The sequence below is a fragment of the Rhopalosiphum padi genome, chromosome 2 (assembly GCF_020882245.1).
Source record: "Rhopalosiphum padi isolate XX-2018 chromosome 2, ASM2088224v1, whole genome shotgun sequence".
Lineage (NCBI taxonomy): Eukaryota > Metazoa > Arthropoda > Insecta > Hemiptera > Aphididae > Rhopalosiphum > Rhopalosiphum padi.
In genome coordinates this window covers 88507124-88528152 of record NC_083598.1, presented here as the reverse complement: position 1 = coordinate 88528152, position 21029 = coordinate 88507124, and the positions used below count along the sequence as shown (strand labels likewise).

Here is a 21029-nt window from a genome sequence, read left to right as displayed (position 1 = left end):
TAAAAATATACTACAGATATATTATATACAGTTATATAAACGGCTCTACGGCTGTTGTTTATGAATTAGTCTTATGCTGTTTAAAATTTAAATATATATTATGTATGATTAGATTCGAAAAATTTGAGTAAACCTTGATAAAATAATCGCGTTTAATAATAACGCGTTGTACTACGTTTTTTAGTAAAACTCTCTATATATAGTAATAGCTACAACATAACATAAAATAATATTGTATAAGGTATACTTATAGTATATTTGGCGCGTTATCCTCAGTTGGTCTACAAGCCGACAACACGCATACGCCATTTCGATTTAATATATTACTGTGCAAATGTGTCCAATATTACTGTATCATATTTGGTTGGAAGCTCTGCCGATTCGAAAGTTGTCGGTGTTCTGACGAACATCAAACAAATCTAATCTAACCTAAACCCAACCGAACCGAACATTCCGCGAGTATCTGTAACACTACCAATTCATAATGTCATAAACACAATATTATGTTGAAACTGATCAAGAATAATACGTTTCATAACTCATAATGTTCTATAAATAATTCTAAAATTATATTTTTACTTGTACAGTGGGATGTTGTGCCCACTGAAAGTTTGAGATACTAAAACTATTTAGCTTAAGAGTTCGATTTTAAATGACGCTTTATAATAATAGTTGTTGTTAATAACATCCTGAAATATGTCAAAATATTTATCAAGTATTTATTTTTAATTGATCCATTTGGGTCTAACACCCATTATGATTATGACAGTCGATGACAATGTCGGTTACCTGCGGTTTCCGTGCTTGGTCGGGCCCAAGGCCGTTGTCGTCTTCGTTGTAACGGTCGTTGCGAAAACTGCGACATTTGAACAATAATATTTTTGGGTTAAGGCCACTTTTCTCCTTCAAAAAACACACGCTTATCTCGTCTCGGATATATACTTCTCCGTCAACGGAACATTATTTATATTTTTAATTTTGATTGCCTATACCGATATGTATCACTGTATCAGTGAAAGTTGTAAAATTACTTATTATTCGTAAAACCACATTATGAATAAAGTTATTAATTATGTCATATTAACTCAAACTGTTGATTCTCATAAATAAATACTATGTCGCCCATATTAACCTGTTTTTTTTTTTAAAGATAAGGAAAATAATAACAAAGTAGCCATTTTTTAATACATTTTTTTATTGGAATATTTTTATCAACCTCAAAAAAAAATTATCTTACAATTTATGTATATATATATTTTATACACATAATATATATATATATTATATTTAGTTATGTATATATATATAATATATAAGACCGTCGGAAAATGTGTTGTACAACAAACTTAATAGTCGCGTTATAATATTATATTATAACATTTTAACTAATAATGTACAGGCTTATTTTTACTTATTTTTTTTTACTTTTTTCCATGTTCTTTTTTGTACAATTCGTAAATTAAAATAGTTCAACAAAAACAAAAAAAATATTTGTTAGCCTTAAGTACCGAACCATCACAACGATAAAAAAAAATTACATAATTTGTTTAAAAGCGGAACAACGAAATTTAATACAAATTGAGCATTAAACGAAATAAAAATTATATAATAATAATTAAAAAATTAACGTTTTTAAATTAATTAGTTACAAAAAAAAAAAAAAATTAAAAACTTATTCAAAATAAAATTTACGTATCCTATAAAATTAAGTTTTAGGTTAGGAATTTGTTAATTACCTTCGTGACTCGTTGACTATACTATTACAAATGGTAACAATCACAAAAGAAATGTAAAACACTGTTTCAGTAAGGTTTTCAAAAAACAATATACGTCGTCTACAATTTACTGAGATCCATGCGACTGACCTCTGTGTCCCTAACGCTCTCCATAAAAAAAAAAAAATAATAGTAATGAAAATTAAGAGAAAAATTTTTAATACCTCTAACATTTAAAACTGCGTTATTATTTTATGTTTTTCGATAGTATATTATTACTGCCCGAATTCCGATAGTTATTTATTTATTTTACAATAATAATTATTAATAATGTACACATCAGTCTTGGGTATAGACAATTCACTTTGACGAGAAGAAGACGTTGAAGATAAAAAATAATAAAATACAAATTAACGATAGCTGTTTTCTTCATCTCGCCACTCGCTCAAAAATATTTACATGCGTTACACGGTTACGGGCAATAAAACCGCACGTATACACTCGGTCCACAACTTAACACCAAAACTTAATTTAATATAATATACTAAAATATTAGGGAGGTATATAAATGAAAAAAAAAAATAATAATCAAAGGATTGGATCGAGACGACGATGAGACACATACACGTTGACATTGGACAAAAAACATATAAAAACACATTTATAATAATGATAATAATAATAATAATAATAATAATAATAATAATAATAATTATAATAATACAAAAAATAATAATAATAATGATTTTAAACGGCGTAAATTGGCGAGAAAATTATAGTGGTCGTCGACAATATTCGCTGCTGTGTGCGTCATCACAGTTGGCTCGCGTTGCAAGGTAGGTAAATATAATATATATAGATATATGATAACCAAAGCCGGTATATACCTAACCTGGTATATATATATAATATATAATATATAATATATATATCTAACATAACCACACGCGACACAGACGACACGACGACGACGACGACGACGACGGTATTAATAAATAATACGATGAGGAATACCGTGCGCGGGCGTTTCATAAATATTATTATTAAATACGGTTTTCCGCGTACCAATACACATACGATAATATTATTATGACATTATGCATAATATTACACTATACATAAATACAGATATTATTACGACACGCGGTACGGAGCCGCGAGTCGCGGTGGCGTGCCACGTTATAATAACGTAATAAAAAACGCAGTCGTACGACGCCGCTGTGTGTGCCCCGTCGCTCGTCACCCACTACTACTGCACTTTGTCCTTCATGCCGTGCAACAGGTGTTCGGACATGATGGACGAAGGACTCGGCTGGTGCGAGTAGTTGCGTATGTGATGCAGCGAGATCAGCTGGTTGGGGAACCCGTTGGGCACGGACCCGACGGACGGCGGCTTCATGTCCATGGGCCCGGCCATCGGCGACAGTTGGTGGCCGTGCGCGCCCAGCTGCTTGGCGCCCGGGAACGACAAGTGGTTGTACGGCATGTACATGGTCTGCTGGTGGTGCTGCTGGTGGTGCGGGTGGTGCGGGTGGTGCGACGGTGGCGGCGGCGGTGGGTGCGTCGGCAGTCCGAACGACTGGATGGGCGTGAACGCGGACGTGCTGGTCTTGGGCACGGACGACGCGTCCGACAGGTACTCGGAAGGTGCTGTGGGTAGGTGGGTGCCGTGCCTGTTGGACGGCTGGTCGTCGGCGGCCACGGACGCCGCGGTGCTGGACGGTCCACCGGCGTTCAAGTCGCCGGCGGTCGCGACGCCGCCACCGCCGTTGGAACCGCCGCCGCCGCCTCCTCCCTGCATGCACTCCTGCTGTTGCTGTTGCTGGTTGATGGCCTCCACCAGGTTGTTGGCCGTGTCCGGTGACATCTTGCCCCAGTACGCGCCGTTCTCCAGGGCCACGCGCGGTATGCCGATGATCGGCGGCCGCTTGTCCATCCGCTCGGCGTGCTTCTGCATGTGCTTGGACAGGTACGTCTCCTGCGTGTACGACTTGCCGCAGTACTGGCATATGTGCGTCTTGAGGTGTTTGGACTCCTTGTGCTTGGGTATGTGCTCGAGCAGCGACTGCTCGTCCTGGAAGCACTTGTAGCACGAGTTGCACTTGAACGGTTTGTCCGTCTGGTGGCACCGGGAGTGCGACTGCAGGTTGCTGAGCTGCGAGAACGCCTTGGTGCAGCCTGGATGCCTGCACTTGTAGGGCTTGTCGCCGGTGTGCGTGCGTATGTGCTGCTGCAGGTGGCTGAGCTGCGTGAACCTCCGCTGGCAGATGTCGCACCGGTACGGTTTGATGCCCAGATGGATGCGCGTGTGCTGGCTCAGGTACGAGCTGTTGGCGAATGTTTTGTTGCACTGATGGCATTTGTACGGTTTCACGTCTTTGACGTGCAGCTGCGAGTGCAATTGCAATTCCGACTTGGACGCAAATATCTGCTGGAAAAAGAAAAAAAAATGTCTGTTAATACCAGTGTGCAGGCGTGCAGCATACATTATAATATTATATTATCAAGGCTGGATAAGTTGTAATTTGTATTTGTACTAATAGTACTGCTGAACGGCACTAATTTATTTTTTCTACGTTGCAAGATACAATTATTAAGCTCACTTATACAATTATAATTACCCACCCATTTATTTAAATAACAGCGTTACTTTACGTTACTAAGTATAATAAAATGTAGAAATTATAATTTACGGAGAGTAATAAATGTTATTAAAATCAAATATTTGTTTGATTATTAAATTGTTTTATACTTTTTAAATTATTATATCTATAATTAAATATATATATAATTGACAAGTTTTTTGCTTAATTATGTATGAAATCGTTTAAAGGAATAATTAACGCAATAGTAATAAAAACAATATGGTGAAAACATAATATGTTATTTTTTAATTGAAAAATAAATGTATAGGTATATATTTTTGTTTTAAGTTTTTAAGATTACTTTTTCTTGGTCTAATAAATACAGTCGTTTAGTTTACCTTCCCTCCCCCACCAGTTATATTTGCTGCGTGTGCATTATGATATTGATACAATATAATAATGTACGATACATGATATTGTTTCGTCCTCCGATCGTAATTATTATGTACTAAATTAAAATTGTTTAAATGATCACGGTGTGTCTGCGTGCGTTATACCGGTTACCGCAAATGCACAGGTTGGCCACCACTATTTATTATATACTACCTGCAGCCGTGGGCGTTTATTCGTATGCCTAATATTATATACTGGTTTGTGTTGCCACCCCTCTCGGCCTCTCCGGACCAGACACAATACGCAACGGGTTACGTCGGGCAAGTATCCAAAAAATCCGTCATCGTCGCGGTGCTCGCATCGAAAATAAATATATATATATATATATATATATATATATAAATTAAATGGGATAGAATTTTCACAGCTAAGGTCAAGGCGTCCGAATATAGACTACACGGGCCTCGAAGGATTTTCGGATAGAGGTCTATTGGACGGGGTCCAAAAGCGCGTAAAAGGGTCTAGCTGCACGTACGTCACCGCGTCCAACAAATGTCACACGTACACGTCGTCGTCGCAAGGCGATAAAAATTCCATAACAATCACAACCCGTTTATATTATTATTCGTCGCGTTGGGACCAGGTCCCGTAGAGACGTACCTAACGGGGGGTTGTATGACACGGGTGTTTACACACACACACAAAACACGCACACACAACCCGGTCATAAATAATCGCATGTTGCTCACCATAGCCCCCGCAACGACGTCCGGTATTCTCTTGTCAATAAACATCTGACGAGAACAACGGTCACACGGTAAGCTATAAATTATGATTATTATCGTATATTGGTGGTGCCTATTTAATAATAACGATAATGAAAAAAGGTCTGTCCGAATCGATGAAATCCGCCGTATATGATTGATTTCCGGTTTTGACTAAAAAACGTCATCTCGCACCGATGAAATACCTACTTTGTAAATAATAATTTGCATATTATATTTTTCGCTCGCTCGAGGACAGTCACGTTATAATGATAATCTATAAAACCACCGGCGGCGGTGGCGATTTAATTATAATAATAATATATCATGTAATTATTATAATATAGTCCAACTATTTACGACATGTACGACGACTACTACAACGACGATTATTGCCACTACCGAACACCCGCGGTAGTCCTGTACGCGGAATTATTGTTGTTTTATTATTATTATTCCTATTGCCTATTAAGCGTATCAGTAAGAGCGTGATAAAATACATTAATATACATTTATAGATATATTAATACACCGACAAAACGAAAACGATTCCGGGTCATATCGTGACCCACTGGCGCGCAACACATAGGTACCTACGTCGTTCGAGACCAAGGCCGACCGTACGGCGTCGATGAGAAAAAAATAATAATAATAATACGTAAGACCGCGTCGTGTATTATGTGTGTTGTTATCATCCAACGACGACGACAGTGCCATGCGTTATCACTAGAGCCGCCGGTTCGACCTTGGCCGGAACGTAAAATTCAAGGCCGTCCGAATCTGTGCGGTGTGCGTGTGAAATAGTGAAAAATCTCTCAAAAATGTATAACGTTTTGTACGCGAGTATAGTGCGTTATGAATATAATTATGACGATGGTAAAAAAAAAATCGAAATCTCGACAAAGAAACGGATCGCCGACGACCGTAGCTAACATGGCGGTGTAAAACACACACACGCGGGTCGCTCCGACGCCGCCGCCGATGATTATCTCCGCACCCGCACCCGCCGCCGACCATCGGATTTATTCGCTTGTCTGTCTGTCCGTTTTCTTTTTTTCATTTTTTTTTTTTCGGGGGGTCCGAGAGAGGCGCATACGCCGCACACACAATCGTCGACGGGTCGAGTGTGGACCGGTTTCGGCGCAACACACACGCGAGACGCGTATACACACCATAATATTATATACCTCTATAATACGTAACATCGTACATAACTATATAATATAATATGGAAGAGGGTCCTGCTCGGCCGATTAGTGTGTGTGTGTGTGTGTGCTAGAGCGGCATATAAGTAGACGTGAATTTTTTTTAAAAACGTGCGCCCGACGACGCGTTAGGGTTAAAAGAGAGACTGGTGCGTGCGACTAAAAAACCGGGTTTTCAGCTGCTGCTGCCGTTGCCGCTGCTGCTGCTGTTGCTGCCATCGATCGAAGTGGACGCGATAAACATCGACGGCGGCCAAGTGCAGTACATTATAATAGTAGTAATAATAATAATAATACGTAGTAAAAAGAGTTTATTTTTCGAAAATCCGATCGTCTTTTATGATAATAACAATAATAATAATATATTGGTCGGCCTAGCTATATTATAATACGCATATTATGATATACAGCGTGGTTGTAATTTTCAAACATTAACTCGAGCAAACAAAAGAGCCACAGAACCCGTCGCGGTCGACGGTGAAATAATAATAATAATAATATAATTATTGTTCCGTTTCGGAATTACTCTTATTAAGTCCACGTGCGCGTTCCTCGACACACGCGTTCATTAATTTGCAATTAATTTACATGAGCGAAAACTTGACGACCTATTATATAACACACTACAACATATTGACTTGAGACCTCGAAGACTCCGGGACTAAACACGACGAGATTTTAACACGAGAAGCATTTTGATTAGAGGCGATCAGAAATAATTCGTAGTCATCGAGTGTTATGTAGCTTATGAGTGTTTTTACGAGTTTCCTTCAAATATATCATTATTATGATTTGGTAATTATTACTCACCGACTACGAGTACATCATAATGCAGTTATATACGTATTATACGATAAATACACATTATACCATTCGAATATGACGACAGCTATACATGCAATGCAATAACGCAGGGTTAATCAAATTGCATTTATTACATCAACGATAAATAGAAATAATCGAAAAGCACTAGGATTAAAAACAGGTTTGAAAACGATGGTATACTAGTCGTCGATTTAACGATTCTCGGTCGATACAAGATTGATTTTTTTTAAATGTAGTACCTACGTAATAATTATAACACTATAAAATCCATTAATCTCATGAATAACATACAAATTCTTTTAGCATGTAGTCAATCAATCATCGTTAAGTTTTAAAATGCTTATTATCAACAAAAACCCTTATTTTAAACAATGATATTTTGCAACTTAAACGAGTGTTAAAAGACTGTAAATTCAAAAAAAAAATGTGTGTACCTGAATATATGGACTTAAAAATATTAAATAAATATATATTGTTTTAAATCCCTAGACCAATGTCGACTCATTGATCCAACTGAATACAAAAATCACATTTATTTTTAACCAAAGTGAAATAATTCAGACATAACCTTTTAAAGCAGAGTACAATATTGATCTAAAATAAGTGGAGTAAGACCAGTTAATCCACCACGCAATAGTTTCTAGGACATTCGGAAAACCAGTGCATAAATCCCATATGTATGCATATATACATTTTTATATAAATGTATTTAAAATAATGTAATATACATTGTGTGGTGACTACTTGCTGCAGTGTATAGTTTACCGGTTTTTTATTCAATGCAAACGAATTAAAAAACGAAATCGCAATAAAAAATAAAAAGTGTCGTCGAATTTCGTAACGGGTTTGGCGTTCGCTTTTTTCGTAAATAAGTCGCCGCAGGAAATATAATATAAGAGACGAATCATCGCGACTTTCTATTGAAACGATTCAAATGTACCGCCACGCCGCCGTTGATCAACGTCCCACACATCACTGCGGCTATTGCTCTGCGACGATGTGGAGTAGAGTAACGATATTATATTATAAATTATAATATTAGTTTAGTCACTTGCATTTTGTGAGAATATCGAAAGGGAAAACTCGTTTTTAAAATAAAAAAGATTTTAAACCACCCGACAAAGAAGTCACCATCGCCGTCATTTAAAATACAATATTTTATACATTCACACTACTTTTTGCGCATAATAATATTATGTATGTATATAATATCGTTGGTTCGCAACACTGCGTGTTTTGATATTTGCGTATTTCGCCATACTATAGGGACAGTGAAAAAATTTAAATTTCAAACAAAGTTATGTAATTTTTTCCAAATCCTAAGTCCCCTATAATACACCTAACGCGCCTTTATCCGTGTAAATGTTTTATCTGGGTTTCACTGCCAATTACGAGCAAATCACGAAATTAATCGAAAATAATGTAAATTATTCGTGTATGGTTTTCTCTAAAAACTGATTTTCGAGAACAACGTTGTAAACCTATTACGAATCACGTGGTCGTCGTGGTCGTATTACTCGTATTGCGACTACACAAACCGTCGAGTGCACATTGAACATCACACGAGCGTTGCCCAGACACGCCGCAGTAAATAAAAGTATGACGCGCGATTACGCGGCTACCGATTTGACTTGAGCACTGAATATTCCGCTACAGCGTAATAATAACAATATTGACGCGTATGCGTAGAAAGTCGTCTATAATATTATAATCGCATAGCGTCATATTATTACATTATAGTGTACAGTGTTCCGTGAATTAATATCGAAATGACGCGATCGATCGTCTGCGGCGAAACGGCATGTCGACAATAATAATAATTATTACACTCGTGCAGTTGGCCGCCGTCTCGGATTATCCGCAAAGCCTCGTGAGCCCGTTTAAGACAAACATTTAAAAAAGACGCACGTCCGTCCAATCGAGTCGTGTAGCGATCGTCCGTCGCGCTTATACGGAGAGGTTCACGTGGCGGACGGCTGTCTGTACCGCGTTTTCAACAATAATACAACATTATAATATTACGTACTGCACGGCGGCGGCGCGCGCGCACTGATGTCATGTCCAAGGTCGGTCGCGGCGTGCCGTACAAAATAGGTACGCCGCCGCCGCCGCCGCTGACACGCTCGTCGTCGTCGAACGCGCGTTTTGTCTCACCGCCGCCGCACAATAATATTTTAGTAATAATAATATATCATACGTTATATTATAATATTGTTGTTAAAAAGTCGTCAAAGCTGAAACACGCCCAATTCGAGTGCATGTGTGTGTGCAGCAGTATGTATATAATATGTGCTGCGTATATATATATATATATAATAGTGTATACTAATAGTCGTAATCCATACGCGGTCGCAAGACCGCCGCCGCGGTAAAGTCGACTCCGATCGCTTTTTAAGTCCATACCACGTGTATACTGTATGCAGTATTATATTTGGGGCGATTACAGCCGATAAGAGCAAACGACGGAAGCCGCAGTGTGTTGAATAAACATTTTTTTTTCGGAAATCCGGAAATATCGGACGATCGTATAGAGCGCGCGTGCGAATCTCCGACGCAACAGCGGTGCGCGTACACGCGACTGGAAACGGAGAAACACGCAAAAGTCGAAACGTGCCAAACTTTAAAACCGTCGTCGTACACGCGCGGGGAAACGAATCGCGGTAGCGGCGGCAATCGCTCCGTACGACGTTTAAAAAAAAAAAAAAAATATATATTAAACGCGCGAGGCCTCCTCTCCGCGGCAGAGAGTTCGACGGCGATTGTAACGCGGAGGGAGGGGACGGCCGTACGAAACGAATTCCGACCATTATTCGGGCGGCTGTGGCACGACACACGCTGTATATATGTGCGCACCCGGCGCGAGTCCGTTGCTGCCGCGGGCGGCACGCACGCACACATACACACATATACATGCGATATTAAACGGCGACAAGCTACCTGTGTGCGCGTACGTTTAAAAACGTCTGTTAAAAAAAAAAAACGAAACGAATAAAAACGCCGTGGCGCGGACGGGCTACTGCTGCACCGGTGGTGGTCTGTATGTTTACTCGAAACGACGACGGTTTAAGTCAGCGGCTGATAGCGATTTTATTTACATTTTTTTCCCTTAAATATCTTTTCTGAGATAGGTAGCATCTACATTGGTTACCTACTGTGAATTTCGTGATTCAACCGGAATCTGCAGTTGATCTATAAGTAACTTTACTTACTGTACATCATATGTATTTATTATATTATCGCATATATTATACAGGAGGGTGGTGATTTACCGAGCGTGCTCACCATTTTATTCTTCTTCGATAATGCAGTTTATCATAATCTCATTTTTGGAATATTTTAATTCATCTTTAAGACCATAATTTTCATAACGCAGACGATAAGTTTTAACTCTGTTCGTTAAATTTGATGGTAATGGGTTTGGAAGATATGGTACAGTAAAAAAGGGGATTTTTTATTTGAAAAAACAGAAGTTTGAAACACCACATCGCACTCAATTAATAAAAAAAAAAATCTCTAGAAATTAAAAATAAGATGATCCTAAGGTATATAAAAAAAATCCCAAAAATTAGAATTTGAATAAATTATTCAACTTTAAAATGAACGTAAACATGTTCGGTGAATCATAATGTGTATACAAATAGTGTATAAAATACCGATACTAACGATATTATTAAAGATGATTATATATTACATGACATATAATTTACTCTGTGTCGCCAAACATTTATAATATGTGCTACTCATGTCCTATATTGTTATTTACACGAAAGTTGAAGTTATGTAGGTAATACTCTGCTGTAATGATCGGGAGCAGCGACCTAGTCGACCGCAAAATTCGAATTCAAAAACACATAGACGATTCGTAAAAAAAAAAATACTCGCGCGGTCACGGCAATAATTGATGTCGCGGCATTACAACATAAAACTATATAATTGTGCATTGCCTGCCCAAGACACGGGATTATCGAATATTTTTTTCCGGGACGTGCGACGGATGATGGGTGACCGACGTATTGAATTATAAATATAATATTATGCAAATTACAACATTGGAAAAATCGAATTTCACATGCGTACCCACTGACCATTCTTTTATAATTAAATAATAATAATAAAAAAACGACAGACCGATAATTCCTCCAATTTAGCGGTCACGTGTGTACACGTGCATGGGGTATAGGAAGCAGGTAGATAAAAAAAAGGGGTTCTATACTTCTATATACCTAAATATGATGTATATGTGTTATGGTATATAAAATATATGTGTATTTAGTATATATACATAATAAACATAAATATACGGATAGGTATGTATACATATATGCATGGTAGAACGAAAAGGCTTCAGGTTTTTTATATTTCTAATTCAATTAAATTCGACCCGTTCTCGAATTGAGGGGTTACAAAAAGCGAAAAAAAAATCAACGGTTCGTAAATAATGCACGATGACAATCGTACGCGAGCACACCAACACACCGGTTTGTCCGGCTGTGCTAAAAAAATAAATATAATAATAATCATTTTTCGTCCCCATACTACTATAGCGACCAACATCGATTATGTAACATGAAACCGCGATTCATAGCGTATATTTGGTCGCTCATCGTTAAAAATTTAAAAAACCAAAAACAAAACCAGAACTAAACCGGATAAAGCTATACATATCTACGAAACACTTCGTAGGTGTTGACCGCAATCTCCGATTATTATTTTGTATTATTATTATCATTATTTTTATCCTCGATAACTATATGTATAATTTAAATCGTTGAGTGCACCGTTGCAAAACATACAAAATAATGACGCGACTATAATATACATAAATCTATTTAGCCGTTTAGGCTTATATACTGTAACATATTATAAATAGATGAGGCGTGGTGAACACGAGGCGCTTACATTTTTTTTTCAATTGAAATTAAAACACTTCTCGTACACACACATATATATATATATATACCTGATTTTATCTTTTTTTTCTCCCGGGTGCAATTCTCTACGATAACCGCGGCGTCGGCTAATTGAAACACAATATGTAACAAACGATATAGGTGATAGGTAAAAAGACACTCGTCGGCGGCGAATGGCGTAAAAACGAATTTCTCGTTCTGAAGATTATAACGAACGTCCGTCGCTGATTTAATTTGTATGCTTTTATTTTCAAAATTAAACGCATTTTATTCCATATACACCGCAAATGTAACGAAAATAGCCGAAACACGTGAAACGCGTTTTCGCAACGACCGTGTGATAATAGTAATAATAAATTTAAAGAAGAATTCCGTCGACGAATACTACAATACTAAAGTACAATGTACAATATAATATGTTTAAGTATACCTACTATTACTCGGTTTATATAAACGTCAGTAGAAATTGATTTTTATTTGAAGCATAAGAAAAAAACAATTGGTTCACGTACTAGTGTATACCTCTATATGTAATACTTGCAGTCTGCCAGTTTAAAAGAAAGCATATTCCTGCGATTCGTATACTCACGTGCACAATCTATTGGTAATTAATTAAATTTACTGATAAAACACAACAACAGAGGTGAACGCGTGCAGCATAATATATATATATATATATATATATACAGCCTAACAGTTACCTATATAATAGGTGTAAAGCTGCAATGATATACATATTATGCGCCTGTTATCGTTTTCGCACCGCACTAATGACATGCAAGTTATATATATAATTTTTTCAACGGTGATTATTATTGTAAGTGTTATCACACAGTCACAGGTGTATAATTTGTTGAGATTTTTAATAGATTTATTTCTCAGAGTTTGATTTTCAGCGCGATGAGGGTTATCGCCCGTGCGTTTATTAAAAGTGATGTCGTACTTAAAAAATTACCAACGTTTAATAAGAATAATAAAAATCAACAGTAAGCGAATATCATATAACCCAACCAAAACTATTTTCAGCTCCGAACCTACCAACGACTTTGGACGTTCAATAACGTGGCGGCATCGGATATAATAGTAGGTTTTTCGTAACCGTTCGTGAACTAAAATACATATTATAATAATATTATAATAAAACCGGTCTAATCGTGTTTTATCGCCGCATAATACACGTTAGGAAGTAATTACTAATTACAAGTGATGTCTATTATCGTATATAATAATATGTACCCATGTACTATAATACTAAAGTGTATATAATGTATATACTATATTATAATATATATTATACTGAAACGTTTCAATGCACCCAAACAAAACTCGTTTGTATATTATATATTTATATGTATAATAGTATACTACATAGTAGTAAATAGTAATATATTATATTAACAATCGTATACCATGGTTATTTTTTCCGGTGATTCTTAAAATCGACGTCGAGGGCGGATACGATCGATATTATTTTAAAAAGCACTACGCATATTATTTTCAGATTATGATTTTTCAAATCGGAAGACGAAACAACAGCGATAATTCATATATTATACATGACGCCTTAATAAGCCACATATATATATATATATTACTAATAAACAATCGAAACTTACCTCTGGGTTTCCGTGGTCCACACTCGACCATCCGAGACCGTCTCTACCTTTGTTCACGCCCCGCTTCCTACCGCGACCCTGTAACAACAATACGTGCCATGAGCATAACATATACCTATATATACGGGTTGATCAGTAGTTCGTATTACAAAATGGTAGGAGCATTATATGATTCATATAAATTCCACAACAGTTTTGTAACATAGATCTATGATCAGTCACCCACTGTAGCTATGTACAAAATAGAAACCAATTAGCGCAATAAGTAGGCAACAAACATTACGATTTCCGACAACGGACTTGTCTGAGTATAGGAAACATTTTCCAACGAATGTGCATTTCCGGAAGATTTGAGTTTTAGTCAATACTCAATACATAAACTAAATTTAACTAACTGTTGACAAAAAAAAAAACCTACCTAACCTATATACTCGTTTACAAACGCCCCGCTCTAGTTAAAATATATCGATTTCCATACACTGCGTACATTAGCAAAACAAATTGTGTATGGTTTTTTTCATTCCGTCCGCTCTTATATATAATTCATAAGCATCGCGTCTCGCGATTGAATTTTATTATCGATAACTGTTGTTTTCCCTCCGCCACTACAGCACCGACCTACACCGGTCGAGCGGAAACACTTGTTTTTATTTCTTACGATAAAAAAAAAACCCCCGAGAAGAAAGAATCAAAATACGAGTCACCCCTTTTTTATATACAGTGCCTATATAAACGAAAAAAACTTGACCTACACGCGCGCGCGAGTAATAATCGAATTCGCGCGCGCTTGGTGAACGTATTTTATTTTTTATTTCTTTATGAAACGACCGAGCAGAATATATAATATAATATAAGTATAATGTACATGACAACAACGACGACTACGACGACGACGTTTTAGGAACATTAATTCTTCGTCTATTTATACGGTTTTTTTTGGCCGACGGAGGCTAATATTTTGGCATCGGCCGCGCGCCGTGGCGTAGCTGTGCGCGTATCCTCAAAAATATAAATATAATATATATAGGTACCTATACAAAAAAATACGTCGTTTATTTTTTAATGACCCACCTCTCCCCAGTATCCACAGTTCAATTAAGTCGACCAATTTGTCGATATATACGTGAGTATATAGGTACTGTATGCTGTAATGTGTGTGCGTGTGTGTATTCCCTGCACGTTCATTACTCCCATCGCACGGGACCCTCTTTTCGGATTATTGCACAATCGACGGCGGCAGCGGTTGCGTGCAACATACACACACATATAATGCAAGTAAAAATGGAACCTAACCAAAGGGGGTATACAGCATATACTGCACACACAAACACTCATACAATCGGGTTTTTTGTGTTTCATTAACCCGCCGCCGCCCTCTCTAGCGATCGAGCCAAAGCGCGCGCGCGCGCGAGACGCTCGCCACCGAAAAAAAAGGGTGGAAAAAATAACCCGGAGGACTACTGCTGTGGCCGTCACCCTTTTTTGTCCGTTAGAAAAATCGCCCCCAGAGAGAGGGACCCGTTGCCGAGAAGAGGACGTCGACCGCGAGACGACCGAGGTGTTTGGTCACTCCTCGTAGCATATCGCAATGAGTGCGTTTGTGTGTGTGTGTATGTATAACGAGCGAGGGGGGAAATGGAAAACTATTGCAGCCGCAACCCCAGACCGAATTTACCGGTTACATTTTTAATAATCTAATAATTACGAATGTATTTATCATTTGATAACGATTTTAGATTGTCGCGCAGGAAAAGACTAACCGTCATCATTGACGAGCCGCGAGATGAAACCGCCAATGTCAATAAATCCGTCATTATAATACCAAGTGCGTATGTACTTATCATTGGCGGGGAAAAAAATAATAACCACAAATTATGCAATGGAGCGCTTATTATATAATTAGTTGTCTGACGTATAGACTCGGTTATAAGTATACGTTTCGACTATATACGACTATACGGCAGCGGAGTAATAATAATAATAAAAAAAAAAAGAATCGTAAGCAACGATAAACACAAATATTTTTTATTTAAGTCGTATAATATTGTCATTACAATATTTTCGATGGAGTTCGTTCGAATAGACGATTATAGTGTGTTTTTTTTTTCACGCCAATCGCGTATATACTTTTGACGAGTACCTACCTACGCAATAATACACGGCGAGCCTATGAAAGTCGGCCTAGATATGTGCGTGTGTGTTTATTATATTATATTACTGCAGAGACATGCAGGCGACGACGGCGGCGATCGTCGATGAACGCGCGGGACCCCTTGATGACGACGATAAAACAAATATTTACGGCGGACAAACACGGTATTAAAAACGCGCGCGCGTGGACGACAGCGACACTTGTCAGGTGTGTCGCGCACACGTGCAGGCACATTAGGTAGGCATATTATAATATCGTATGTTATTGTACAGGTAGGTTAGGTACGTTTACGAGACGACCGGAAAAAAATTGTCGACGCGTTTTTGTAGACTATTTGTTTTTTGTGGGGAGGAGGAGGGGGGAATACTGCACGTCGGAGGATGTCACGTCACAAACCGTATATTAATATATTATGCTGATGTGTGTGCACACCGCGTGTATATGATAATTATTATAATATTATATTATTATTGTTATTATTATTATTATTATTATACGGAGCGGAGAACCCGACGAAGCTCGTGATGTGATGACGACGAGGAAGAGGCGGCCGTGACTGATTCGTCTTGGCAGCGACGACGTGCGTGTACAATTTAACAAACTCGAAGAATGCACATTTTACAAGCTAAATCGTCGGCGGCGGCGGTGGCAGGAGCATTTCACTGTGCAGGATTTACGGTGTGACCCGATGAACCCTGTCGGTTATATTACATATGACACATAATATTACGCGTATATTATAATATTAATATATACGCCGCAGTAGACGTCACATATGGTGTCTCTCTCTCTCTCTCTCTCTCTCTCTCGCTCGTTGTGCCCATTTCCCCCCGCGATCAGTCGACGGAACTAATTTTGAAAATTTGCCACCGTGTTTCCCGTGCGAGCTCGCGCGCGTATAAGGCGATGACGACGAACTTCCGACTAGATACGATAGATCTTGCAGCCGCGCGGCGTAATAAATCCCGAAGCGTGTGTGCCGGTTGATGGGGTAATATAATATACTCGACATCCGACGATTCCGCCCCCGCCGCCAGAACCGTCAATGCGACCCCGACGAAGGCGGCCTCGTTCTCACGAGATGGAAGCTGCGTGTCGGCGGATACATTATTATATAAGACTAGAGATAAAATTTTTTTTTTTTAGTTTGTTGTTATGTTTCGTTCTTGTCCGCGTTCGTTTTCTGACTATTTGCAGTGGTTTGCGTATTTTTAGTTATTTTTTTTAGGATAGCGTAGGCACGCCGTGCCGTTCTGGGGGAAGCCCACGCCGCCCACGATCGGAACCATATCGATCACCGTCGTCGCGCGAGCGAAGTGAACGCGTGTGCATTTGACGTAAAAACCGGTTCCCGCAAGCCTTCCGAAAAAAAAGTATACACAAATACAATATCATACGCATAATCGAACACATAACGAGTATTATAATGTGTGTGTATGTGTATATTGATATTGAAGACCTATACAAACGAGTTTTTTTTTATACCTATAGCTACGACATTCTGTTAATTTTTACCAACAGTTATGGCAGATAGGTACCGGTTTTATTGACAATAATAATAAAATAATAACCCGTCGATAAGTCGATAAGTACACGAGTGACAGTGTTCAGCGAACAGTACCTATCTATATACAAATATTATAAATTTATAAATACCTACTATTTATATATCTGCAGTGGATGGTTACAGCTGTTATAACGCATCAGATGGTCCAGTAATGAGCGGGAAACTAAACTTTAACCAAACACCTACCTACATCGTTAAATAGTATTATATATTATGGGGTACTTATAATGTATGAGTAACTATACCTATAATAGCTGATAAATAATGATGCGTTATATAATCATACATGATTTTATTAATTTACAAGGTGAATATAATATATCATTAATTATTAAAATAATCGGTTAAAGTTTTGATGGGCTCCTCGCACTTATTATATATTAATATATTATATTATCATACCTACGAACGATGTGTCACCACTCACCTTTCAACTATAGTATACATATTACACGGTATAGTACTAAAAAGCTTCTGCCGACAACGACGGCAGCGGCTGTTATATGATAATATTACATATGGATGAACGACTGTCGCCGCTTTATGTATATTATCGTACGAGGTATGTATTGAGGTGTCGCCCGGCAGATGTATATATACTTCCCAGTTACCATTCATTTGGCGCGGGCGCGCGTGCGTGCGTTTCTCTAATAACTTTTAGGTGGGCGACTATAGCCTAATTTGCATATATACGTATATACACTGCACAGTGCACACATACACACACATTATTACTATATATACACATACCTACGTATATAATGTGCGCACACAGACACACGCAAACAAGCACACACCCGCACACACGGACACATATTGCATAGCGGGCCTCTTGTATTGCGTGCAACAGTTTTAACATGTTTCAAAACATTTATGCGCGGCCACGAGACCGTGTGCACTGTCATTGTTAGCCCATATGGTTGGTATATATATTTTATATATATTATTTTTTTTCTATATTTTGTGCGTGAGAGGAGTCTGTTTTTTTATGGTCGTATATTACGAACACGTATAATTATCGTTTTCCCTCTCCCAATATCGCCGCCACCGTCGCCACACGTTCCGACCATCCTTTTTGTCTTCGTTCGTTCGTCGTGAATTTATTACCGCACACCGGCAGCGGCGGTGGCGGCAGTGGCGCCAAATGATAAAACAACAACCATAATAATGTTAAAGTATATTTTTTACTCTTTACTAGACTACTGGATATACCTAATAATAATAATAATAATAATTTTCGGAGTAGCGCCTGCGCACCGCGGAGCTGCAGATACCGGCAATTAGACTACGTGTAATAAAGTGCCGAAACTGCGTGGTTTCGGGAACGCAAAACGGAATGCGAATAATAATATTATAATTATAGGTATAAACGAACATTTTCCAGAGATATTTAAGGACGCTGTGGCGTAAAAAAGAAGGATTACGATGTGGCGGCGAACGCAATAGTTTAACACCCGCACGGCCGCACGTGGTCGCTTTACAAGGTTACGACGAATGACAATACTCCATTTCCTGAAACCTATTAAATTCGAAATCGGCTAACGAGACAACAACGACGACGAAAAAAAGAACCGACTACGAGATGAAATATATTTTATCTCGCCTTCTCCTCCTATATCCTATTGCGTACACAATTACACTGTCTTTATTATAATAACGTTTGCTAAAGTAGTCCGAATCGTAACCACCGCGGACGGACGGGGTATAGAATAGATTATAATGTTATATTTTTTAATTGCCAGTTTCATGGCGATAAAATTATAATAATGGTAATAATAACAGACATTGTCGTGAAATTCATTTTTTTATATAATATATATATAATATGTATATAAATAAAGCCGGCGTGTAACGCAGTGGCGACTTTTGGACTTTAAGAGTAAAATATTATTATAATGCTATAATATACATATATATATATATAATATTAATAACTGTGAGCGTGATAAGACCGTCGGCGCGGATTTCGTACGAATTTTATCTCTTTCCGCACGTCGCCGATAACGACGTCTACGCGGAACGAACTGGCGCGTATTTATGTAGCTACTAAAGATATATTATACGCGCGGCCAAACGAAAGCCGCACTGCACAGCTCGAATTTCTGCGACACTTGTCTGTAATCGTTAATCCCAAAATTGTGTAGTGCCATTTCGTGTTTCCGACGATTCGATCCTACTAAACACTTGGCCAGCACACGTTTCAAGGCTAATGAACTCTTCATTAGTGTGTGTGTGTGTCGCGCGTGTGCATATACTACGGCTATATAGTTACATATTGTATGCGCTGCTGTCGTTTTCGTCGTGTGAGAAAACTCACAGAAAACAAACACACATACACTCGAGGGCGACGATGTACAGTAGAACGGATTTAAAAAAAAATTAAAAAAATTGAGATAATATTCTGTTATAATAATATCGTGTCAGGTATACTATCTCGAGTGCACGTATGTAAGAGAGATTATAATACGAAACGTTTTGGGGCGTTACGTTTGGAGGTAAGTACACTCTGCACGCCCGGAGTGTGCGGCGCGCTTAAATGTTATAATATGTAATAATAATAATGGAACAATATTAATAATTATTATAATGTGATATTAATTATAACGATACAATAATATCATTCTACCGGGCCGGCCACCGGTGATAACGACGGCTGCGATGACGTTATTATTATCTGTCCGTAGCGGACACCCCGCTGCACGCCGCGACGGCGGTTCGACTTGGCAACGCTGCCGCCGCCGCGATTTATATACTTACTTACGCTCAGTGTTCCGACACACCACACACACACACAGACGAACACATTATCCTGCGGGTGCTTTATATTTTTTTTTACCGCATATCAAACACGTTTCGTAAAACGTCAATATTGATTTTTTTTCGTGAGCGCGTGTGACAGTTGTTAAAACGTTACCTACTATACAAAAGAAGGATGAGTACGGCGTTATTTAGTTGGCACATATTATACATACATGGTTAGTGGAAGAGTATTCGAACGTGCGGTTCATCATATTTCTATATAACAGCGAAAACAGCTTCGGTGTGCAGCGATAAGTGGCTTATACTGGAATTAAGTTTTATCCTATGTAATGACATTTCATGTGTGCGAGTGTTACAGACGAGTGTAATGTAGGTCGTTTGGAAGTTAATAAAAAAATAAAATCAGTTTTTTGCAATTGTCGCACAAAAATTAAATGCTTTGGTTTGTATAATCTTAGTCGTGTTGGTCTTTCAGACACAGCAGTTTGCGCGCACGCACGTGAGGGAGATGGGCAGATGGCTTTCTTTTAATGAGCC

General features: G+C 38.3%; 1 protein-coding gene across 1 annotated transcript in view; it reads right to left on the bottom strand.

Moving 5' to 3' along the window:
- Positions 1–1195: 1195 nt before the first annotated feature.
- Positions 1196–21029, bottom strand: part of LOC132923449 (zinc finger protein rotund-like) — a 108943-nt gene continuing 89109 nt past the window's right edge. The window contains 2 exon segments of the mRNA XM_060987446.1: positions 1196–4146; positions 14014–14091. Coding sequence (XP_060843429.1) covers positions 2965–4146; positions 14014–14091 — 1260 coding nt within the window. The 3' untranslated portion in view covers positions 1196–2964.